General features: G+C 43.3%; 1 protein-coding gene across 2 annotated transcripts; it reads right to left on the bottom strand.

Annotated features, from left to right (window-relative positions):
* Nucleotides 1-1,567: 1,567 nt before the first annotated feature.
* On the bottom strand, nucleotides 1,568-8,806 carry tbx3a (T-box transcription factor 3a; the record flags this gene model as incomplete). 2 transcript variants are annotated; one of them, XM_083982970.1, is made up of 7 exons in its annotated part: nucleotides 1,568-2,014; nucleotides 3,112-3,761; nucleotides 4,317-4,474; nucleotides 5,024-5,100; nucleotides 6,269-6,415; nucleotides 6,973-7,255; nucleotides 8,415-8,806. In XM_083982970.1, 7 exons carry the CDS (start codon nucleotides 8,804-8,806, stop codon nucleotides 1,568-1,570), a joined length of 2,154 nt encoding a protein of 717 aa, XP_083839096.1. The 2 variants fall into 2 exon arrangements, with proteins under 2 accessions (XP_083839096.1, XP_083839097.1); XM_083982971.1 differs by having other exon boundaries at nucleotides 6,988-7,255.
* Between the last annotated feature and the right edge of the window lie 1,018 nt (nucleotides 8,807-9,824).

The following is a 9,824-nucleotide window of genomic DNA, read 5'->3' as shown; positions in this document are numbered from 1 at the left end:
GTGGCCGTTTTTGGGGTTGGCTCTCGTCTATAACAAGGATCAAGCGAGGGACACAACTGAAACAAAAAAAATGGCATTTCAACATTTTATTGAAACTTTCAAGAACACGATGTTGATGTTGTAAACTAGACATAACTCCAATACAACATAACCCACTGACAACTTAAGAAACACAAAAGAAACCTTCATATTTTTTTCGATTATGCGGCACTTTTATGATCAGGTTCGCAACTGTAGGCCTATTTTTTTTCATTATAATAACAGAAAAAATAGTCCACTTTGTCACACTTCAACGACACCTCTTTGCTTTTCATAAAAAAAAAAACAGAAAGAAAAGAGGAAAATAAGAATCTTTTTCAAGCCATTGGTGCAGTGCGTTGTCGCTTTTTCATTCGTTTTAAACAGTAGCACTTCACACACGGGGACAACAAGTGAAAATACAATGGCACATGAGTGTGAATAACTATCAGTGGATATTTGGGGGAGGAGTAAAGTCCATATTTTAAGAGAGGGAGGGGGGATATAAATGCAGATGGCAACAAAAGGATAATAGCCCACAAACTATCTTTACACAGGTATATCGACAATAAATTAAGAACAGATCCCTAGAAACAAACTACTCCGTTGTATTTACACGCAATAACAATATGAAATAATTACATAAATATTTTATATATCCCTATGTACACCTATAATCAATACTACCTTTCAATTTTTTTTAAGTATGTACTTTAAATTTCTGCTTCCCTTTGCCTGTTGGACATTTGGGCTAAATTGCGCATGCTTGGGCCACGGATCTGTCCCAGAGCACCAGTCCTATTCAGATTTTCAAATGGCATGAAGAAAAACAAATACTTTTTTTTTTTTTACTTAAAAAATGATAACCAAATTAAAGGGAGTGTTTAATTAATCAAAATAAGATTGTTTCCCACACTTTTCGTTTCAAATTTTAGTGTTGAAATAACATTCGTTGGGGTTTTAGGGAGGGCATGCAACATTTGGCCGACCTATCAATTGATAGTGTAGAGAACAAAAATACAGCAGTCCTTTTTTTTCTCTCTCTCTTCGAAAGGTAGATGAAACGGTAGTGAAGTCAAATAAGTCAAATCAATTCAGAGTGCATATTAAAAGACATTTCTCCGCGTGTACAATAAAAGTTAGGAGACAGGACACAGCAGCAACTTCTCCTAAATCTGTTAAGTCACACCCATGCCAACTTTTTCAGTTTCAATACTTGTACGGTATTCAAATGACAGGATAAAAGTGTTGTTTAATTTAACAAAAAATAAAAGAGGAAAAATAAAGAAAAACATATACATATCAGATGTGTATTAACCAAAGTGCATTTCAGAAACTAAAACGTCCAACAGTTCATGTTTTTTTTGTTTTGTTTTTTCTTTTTTAAAACCTGCATGAATCTACAAGAGTATCTCCCTATTGTTAATGTCTTCCTCAACACTTTTCATGACAACAACGAAACGAGAAGCAGGTGGTGTGTGTGTCTGTGTATGTGTGTACTGTATGTGTGTGTGTGTGTGTGTTTTGAAGAAAAGGGGAGGGGGGGCTCCTAGGGGGACCCGCTCCGTGGCCTGTCCTGATTAGAGTCCAGTCCACTGACCAGGCGCTGGATGCTCTGCAGCTCGTTGGCGGCGTCCTTCTCCGTGCAAGTTTTTGGGGACATGGAAACCGAGCCGGAGGATATGGTGGACGAGTGGCTGGTCACCTCCGATGTTGAATCCAGGGTGACAGCTGACACCGGGCTCGCCGGGACGCCGCCGTCCCCCTTCAGCTCGGTGCCGCTGCCGGCCATGGAGGGCATGGCGGTGGTGAGCAGCGTGCTGTCCGGTACCGTCATGGGGAGGGAGTAAGGGTTGTACCTGAGTCGGGGGCGCACCGCGTTCAGGAAGGGGTGCCGGTGCACAGACGAGGACGCAGCGGACGAGGCGGCCGCGGCTGCTGCCATGTACGTGTAGGGGTAGGGGAACAAACTGCCAAACGGAGACATGGCGATGCCCTGTGGTGGAGAAAAGGGGCAGAAAGTGAGTGTGAGAGCCTCAGCGTTGGCGTTTAGACACCTGGTACTATCACACAGCTCAGCGCTGTGAATAAACACACACAGAAAAAGCAGAGACATGTTGCGTTTACGCACGGTGGTGAACTGTCTTACCCCTCAAAAACCCCTGCGTTGTGGAACAAATGCGTAAAAGCTTCAAAGTGCTCGGGGTATTTTTTGTGCTTCACTTTCACTCTCTTCAGTGTAGATTTTTGTCATACATAATAAAGTTAGTAATGCATCGTTACAAAGCTAAAGGCACTGTCTGACAATTGGGCGATCCACTCTCAGCCTGTCCTGTCTTCAAATGCCTATGTTCACACAGTTTTTTTTCTTCTTCTTCTCAAATCTGGTTCTTAACAAAAATATTCTGCAGCAAAACTTTTACCACCCGCCATGTAAACGGCTTTGGTGCTTGTTCAAGAATTTGCATTGCAAATAAAACATCCTAATATGCTGCAATCAAACAAGAGACGCTGCAGCTGCAACACTTGTTTAAAAAAAAAACAATAAATGGAAAAAGACAAATTTGTTGTCTATTAAAACATAATGTTGTTTCCCTCTCTGAGCCAATGAGGCATTTTAATACTCGCCATTGTGGCTCTAAAACACTCTTAATGAGCTCGAATCAAAAAAAATGCAGCCTGACACCTCGAGCTGTTGCGAGGTGGTCTCTGTCTCCCTGTCTGTTTTCCTTAACGAGTGAGGCTGATATGTGGAACAACAATGCCAAGGTGGAAGAGAAAGGTAACATAAGGAGTTCTCCTAATGGCTTAGTCAGCCAAAAATATTTCTGTCCAACTTCGCTCTGAAGGCTGGCCCATTTGGCTCTAACACAAGATAAACAAACGCACACTCTCCCTTTCTTCCACGCAGGTATGTTTAAAACTACAAATAAAGCACATGAGGTGAGCATTAAAGGCATTTCTATACCAGACATAGGATAGGCGCACTAAATTTTGGCACATAGGCCCCCATTAGTAGCACAGTCCACTGTGTAACCCAACGTGTTTTTCAAAGCTGCGTGTTAGGCCTAAGCTCAAGAAAACAGGTTTTACCTGTGATGCCAAAACATGTTGCTGCAGATGAAAAGGCAGGCCTGGTGCTCCCGCCAAGCTTTGCGCCGATGATGCCATGCTCGTTGTGTCCATGGTGTTCACCCCTGCCGTGGACACAGCTGCCAATAGGGGTCCCATGCCTGCGGCCATGTTTGAGAATGCACCTCCCATGTTGAACTGACTGGGGTGCAAGAGAAACGGATGCGCGCTCCCTAAGTGATTGAAAAACTGTTGTCCTGTGAGAGCTGTTGGAAATCCAAAATTATGCAAGTGGCTGTGGCCTATGTGCGCGCTGCTGTCAGTCTGAACGGTCAAAGGCATGAAACTGTCCTTGCTTATCGATCTGCACTCGTCCGTTTTGGGCTGCTCCTGCAGGCTCGGGCTCTTGAGCTCTTCTCCAGAGCGGGTGGTGCTGGAGATGACGGTGACGGGGCTCTGCCGCGAGTCTGCCTGGCTTTTCTCAGTCCTAGGGCCGCTCTCGCGGTTCCTGCTGCTAGAGTCACTGTTACTGAAGTTGTGCCCTTTAGCCGGGCTCGCCTCATGATCCTTCCCGTCCTCCGTAGTCGTGGAAATCTTGCTGGAGTCCGGACCGTCTTTGATGTGTCCATCTTTGCTCTCATCGTCGCTGTCCTCATCGCTGTCGCAGAAATCTGCAACAAGTAGTAGTAGGAGGAGAACATCAGTTGTCTTTCTGCACATTGGCGAATCACGACAACAATAACTTCCATTATCAGCCATGTTTCAGCTGGCTCCCACAGGTGGAGAGGAAAGAGACCTGCAGGACACTGATACTGGCCTGAGTCACTGACAATAAATCAAATAACGTAAATTTCCTATTGTTTCCAGTTATATTATACACATAAAACGAATTTTATGATGATTTTTCCCCAAAAGAATAGTACCTGACTGATATTTTGGGCCTGGACAGATGATTATGTTATCACTTAATGAGAATATTAACTTTTCATAATCTTTTATTTAATATCCATAAGTCACTACTGTCAATTTGCCCTCTGTGCATGGACTGAGTGGGGTTGATCAGCTATTAAGCTGTTCATTGGCTGTAACTACTTTAACATTCATAAACTTGACTCTCATTCTGACCATTACACATAGGCTGCCTCGTAAAAATACTTGCCACAATAGTAATTTTACGACTTTGCACACGCGGCCTGTGTGACTGACTGTGGGGTCCGTCAGCCTACCTTTCAGGTGTGGGGGGCCCACGGTAGACACGGCAGGGGACGAGGCCTGGCCGAAGCACTTAAAGGAAGCCTGCTCTCCAGAGGAGTCGTCTGAAGCCCCGTTCTCCTTTTTCTGCTGCTCCTCGTATGAACGCATGGATTGCAGAGCCAGCTGTTTCCTGTGCGGGAGTACTCAGGTTATTATAGGTGGTGGTCACAGCTCTCGGGTCAGAAACAATATCTCCAGCGGGATGAATGGTGGCACTGAGGCTTGTTTATATAAAAGGCTGCGGAGCTGAAACGATGGAGCTCCTGACTGCAGCACTCACCTTATCTACAGGTTAGGATATGAAATCCATTACAGAGCCATTGACTGTATCAGGCCCATATATCTGCGTCTATCTTGGCATGGCACATTACCCACTGCCCAGGTTTAGACTAATATTTATTTTTAATTTTTAAACGTAACATATCTTGCAAAATGTAATTTTGAATTATTAATCAGAAAGTAAAAGTGGCAGTAAAATCTCTTCCATACCAACAGTGCTGCTAATTGTCCAGCCTATAAGAGCATTTGATTAAAGCCAGACTCCCTGCAGATTAATCCACACTGATCGCTTTGTCTGCTTATATAAATCTTAAAAACATTTAAACTTGTATTTATTTATCACAATCACAACATCTTTTTCATTTTTTTTTACTGTAATTTTTTTTTCACATGTTTTTACCTCTTTTCTCGCCTCCCATTTCCCGTGTCACGGAATCCTTTGGCAAATGGATTATGGTCAATTTTCAACTGGGTTATCTGGAAAAATAAAAAAATAAATTAGGAACAATAAGAACTGAGTTTTCTCTTTTGCTGCACGAGCTCTGATACACTGTATCTTTTTACAGGTACGGGTAAAGCGAGAGCTGGGACTAGTTTCTGCAGGTTTACACTACATGAGTGTTACTGTCTGAACAGGCTGAAGCTAGAGCAGTAACATGGTTTTACATATAAACGACACACAAAACACAGGGTGCGCACGCCACGAGGCCTCGTTTTGGCACGTTTTTCTTTTTCTAAGAGAGTGGAAATATCCTGGGTTTCTTTTTTCTTCCCTTTCTTTTTTGTTTAGGGATAAACTTTTTTGGAAAACTTCACTCCCACACCACTTCCTCTCCCCTCTCACCACTGCTCATGGGTGGAGAGTGTGTGTGTGTGTGTGTGCGGGGGGAGGTGGTGCCATCGTATCAAAGAGTTGAGAAGATGATTTTCATTATTTTTATGTCTTACAGAGAATAAAATGTTACCACGCAGCGGAGTCTGACACAAAAATGCCCCCCCCCCCTCCTTTTCTCTTTCTCCACTCAACCGCACAATGTTGCCCCTCTTCTTTTCCTCATTTCTCAACCCCCTAACCCTTTTAGCTTTATACACACACACACACACACACACACACACACACACACACACACACACACACACACACACACACACACACACACACACACACACACACACACACACACACACACACACACACAGAGAGACGCACGCGCGCGCATGCAGAAAGAGAGAGAGAGGGAGTCTGGATCTGTGCCAAATCCTTTCCACGTGATTAAATATAACCTGTATAACATTCCTCAGAATTATTAATTTCATACCACAAGCTGGTGAATATGGCACTCAGTCGCAACGTCAACCCCTCCTCACCCCCCACCCAAACACCGTGTCTCTCTCTCTCTCCCTCTCTCACACACACACACTCGTCACACACACCATGATACACCACTCTCGCAGGCTCAAACAAATATGACATCTTTCATATTTTATAACAACAAAATGGCGCAGAGCATGAAAGACAGAGAGGGGAGCAGATCTGACGGGACACTGGAAACACGAGCTGTATTTGTGTTTATGTATTTATATAAATAAATATGGATACAGTCAACATGCATGGTTTAAGCCTGTGGGCAGTAATTGTCCTTACCTTGTCATTTTGATAAGCGGTCACGGCAATGAAATCCGTTTCAGGAAAAACATAAGTCCTGAAGGTACTGTACGGGAGTTTGAGGATGTCGTTGGCTCTCACAATGTGAAATCGAGGCTGATATTTGTGCATCGAGTTAAGAATGGTCTGCACACACAAGCACAAAGAAGAAGAAAAAGGTTAAAAAAATATATATATTGGCACAATATTTATATTACACTGTTGTGTGATCGTTGTTATGCAGGATATACCCGCGTGCATCAGGCATTTTCTTAAAATGTCGACTTGAATTATTAATCACAAGTCCAAACAGGGGGAATTGAATCTGGTAAATAATTCTGTATTTTAAAAAAATATATATATTATTTTAAAAATCCTGCGGAGGATTTTGTGGGGAATATTTAATCAGATCAACAAACTATTGCTGGATATAAGGATAGCCTATAATACAGATAATTATGCTACTTTTTAAAATAAACCAAAAATCCAACAATAATGACATTTGTCATTTTTAAATTTTTTGTAGTGATCACTTGACTAGGTTAAGTCTGTTGTAATAATAATAATGATAATAGTAAATTAATAGCCTAAATAAATCTCAAATCACAGGGGGCAGCCTATGATAAAATAAAAATAAATTGCACATTAAAAAAAACAATGAACGTGTGTGTATTAAAATTTGATAAATAGGAAAATTGACATACATGAGTTGAACTTACAAATCCATGCTTGTCGGAGATGTTGTTTGTCAGCTTGAGTTTGTGAAAATTGACGACTTTTGACATCCACTGTTCACCAGTAGCCGGACTGTCCGGGTGAATGTACATCCTCTTTGGCATTTCGGGGTCGGCCTTCCCCGCCACCATCCAGCGGGAGTTGTGAAATTTGTACCTGCAGTCGTCGGCTGCAACTATATCCATCAAGAGAATGTATTTGGCCTTCTTGTCCAGACCGGTGCACCTCACTTTGAACGGAGGGAACATCCGCCTGTGACAAAGGACAACACATGATGAGCACTGCTGTTGTGGCAGATCCAACACTCAGCAAAAACTTCATATTCTTTTTAGACGTATGGAAAAATATTTCTAATCTTAATACGATCTTAAAAGCGTGTTAAGTTCACTGATGCAGCCAAATAGCCTGTTGTTCATTTGTCTCCTGGAGATAAGTCAGCCGAAGAGTGTGTGAGTGTGTGTGTGTGTGTGAACTGTTCCGCGCAGAAGAATTTGAGTAAACTACAGAAATGTGCTGCATCCTCAATTAGGATATAAGACAACAAGTTAAAGCTGTATAGATGGTGCCTCGTTGTTTTAATGCCTTGAAGGCCTATACACACACATACACACACACACACACACACACACACACTCTTACGCACACACACACACACTTTCTATAACACACACACAGCAGCCATCTTTGTGTACTGTCACTGTGGTGATGACGAAAATAATTTAGTCACAGCTCCACACTCTCAGATGGATTTAACCCGTCAAACGTGAAGTTTGGACAAACCGGGGTCGGCATGAAAATTAACACACAAAACCTCAGCAACACACATTTGTATATCAGGACATTTGCATAAAAAATCACGAAGGTGCTGCTGTAATCTGAGGCTACATATTAACAACACAACCCTGTTTTTTAAATTATTATTATTAATAATATTTTACAAAATAACAGGAGTCATAACTTCTGATTTCCCTTCTTTTCCAGGTAATACTCGTGCTCTGGCTTTTGCAGCCTGTGTGAACTCAGAAACTCACAGCTTCATCTATTTTTTCCCCCATCAAGCTAAAAAATATAGGTCCAGGCTACAGATAATTTTAAAGACATGTTTTTATGTCGCAGTGCAAGCATATCATCGTGCAATAAAAGTCACACATGCGTGACAGTTGTTGGACAATTATGCTGCAGTGGAAGTTCAACTCATTCAAATTAAACTAACAGCAATGCTCGAGAGCATTGCAGGAAATAAAGATGTTATCCAGATGAACTGAGGAGATATAACTAACTCCATGTGGCATATATGTGTAAGACAAAAAAAAGACTATTTGTATCTATCAATATGAACAACTGGCTTCTGCGTATTGGATACTATGTGTGATAATTTAGGGATGAACACAACAACAAAAATCTTGTTCACCTTCCGGATTTTGTGATCACCATCTCGGTGCCTCTCTTGTGGAAGAGTTCCCAAAGCTCCTTGGCTTCCAGGTGAACTTTGGGGTCGTCCTCCACCTCCTCCTCAGGCTCCAGAGTCTTGAGAGGCCTGAGGTGGGCGGCCGCAGCTTGGTGCCCCAGCGAGGAGAAGTGGAGGCCGGTCTCCGCGGCTCCCATTAGCTGGTCCATGATCGGCTTTCCCAGGGCGCCCGGCAGAGAGAGGGAGCCGCTGGGAGGGAGAGCCAGGGCCGGGAAGAAAGGAGGCTGGTGACCCAGCATTGCACTCATGGCAAATTCCGGACCCCGGTGAGGTATAAACGGATGATATGCCATACTTGATCCCTGTATGACTGGGTCTCTCATCAGGAAGTTCATCCAAGTGCAGGCAACAAATGTAGACGACTGGGGTTTGGATGTTGGAACAATATATGTCTAACAACAGAGAAGCCTGCGCACGAGAGGAGCGACTGAAGACAAAATAAAAAAAGAAGAAGAAGAAAAAATAAATGTGGGAAGCTTCGGAAATTCCTCCTTCAACTCTGTAGAAATAAGCATCCACTTTTCTTTCACAGGTCACTGGGAAACCTCTACAGTCCTTTTGCTGAATTTAGATCAAAACTCTGCGCAGGGAAATGTGAAAACGTTCTCCATTAATCTTCAGGAGTGCTGCGAGAGCGATTTTCTTCAGAAGTTGACGCGCATTGGACACCTCTCTGTGTCTCGCTGGCTTGCGGACATTAGTCGAATTAAACCAACTCGGGTGAGTCACTTAATTGACTGCAGCGCATTCTTTCTCTTCTGCTCGCTGTTTACAATATCGGCATTCCTGTTAAAATGCGTTCCTTCTTATTGGCTTCAGTCCTGCAGCGAGGGCGACGTGTTGAAATATTTCGATAGCGCCGAATAATCCCCCTGCCTTTACTTGCTCCGGACATGCACCCTCACACGCACACACACACTTTATTCCTCCTCTCCCTTTCGCGCACACACACATTTCAGAGAAAGACGTGTGCAGAGAAAGGAGTCCGCTGACGGCCAGAGAGAGAGAGAGGGAGAGAGAGAGTGGGAGAGAGAGAGAGAGCGAGAGAGAGAGGTGGTAAGGTCCCAGCTCCGTGATTTTCCTAGCGCCTCTGTGGCCCATAGGGCTTCATACTGTATGGATGTGCCGCATGTTACGAGTAGCAGCGCTCCCTTTGATTGGCTCTTTGACGCTTTCGGACCAATTGTGTGGCTGCGTAGGCGTGGTTTTGACAGGTCGGGTGGAGGGGACAAGACTTCAGACTTATAAAAAGGTGTTTGGAAACTCAAAAGGGCTTTGCCGTGAAACACCACCCTGCCTGAGTCAGTGTTGTGTGAATATGTCAACATCGTTAGAGAAGTTGCGCTCTCCGTG

The sequence above is a fragment of the Trachurus trachurus genome (assembly GCF_905171665.1).
Source record: "Trachurus trachurus genome assembly, chromosome: 12".
NCBI lineage: Eukaryota > Metazoa > Chordata > Actinopteri > Carangiformes > Carangidae > Trachurus > Trachurus trachurus.
The sequence above is the reverse complement of the archived record's forward strand: the minus strand, read 5'-3'. Positions and strand labels throughout refer to the sequence as shown.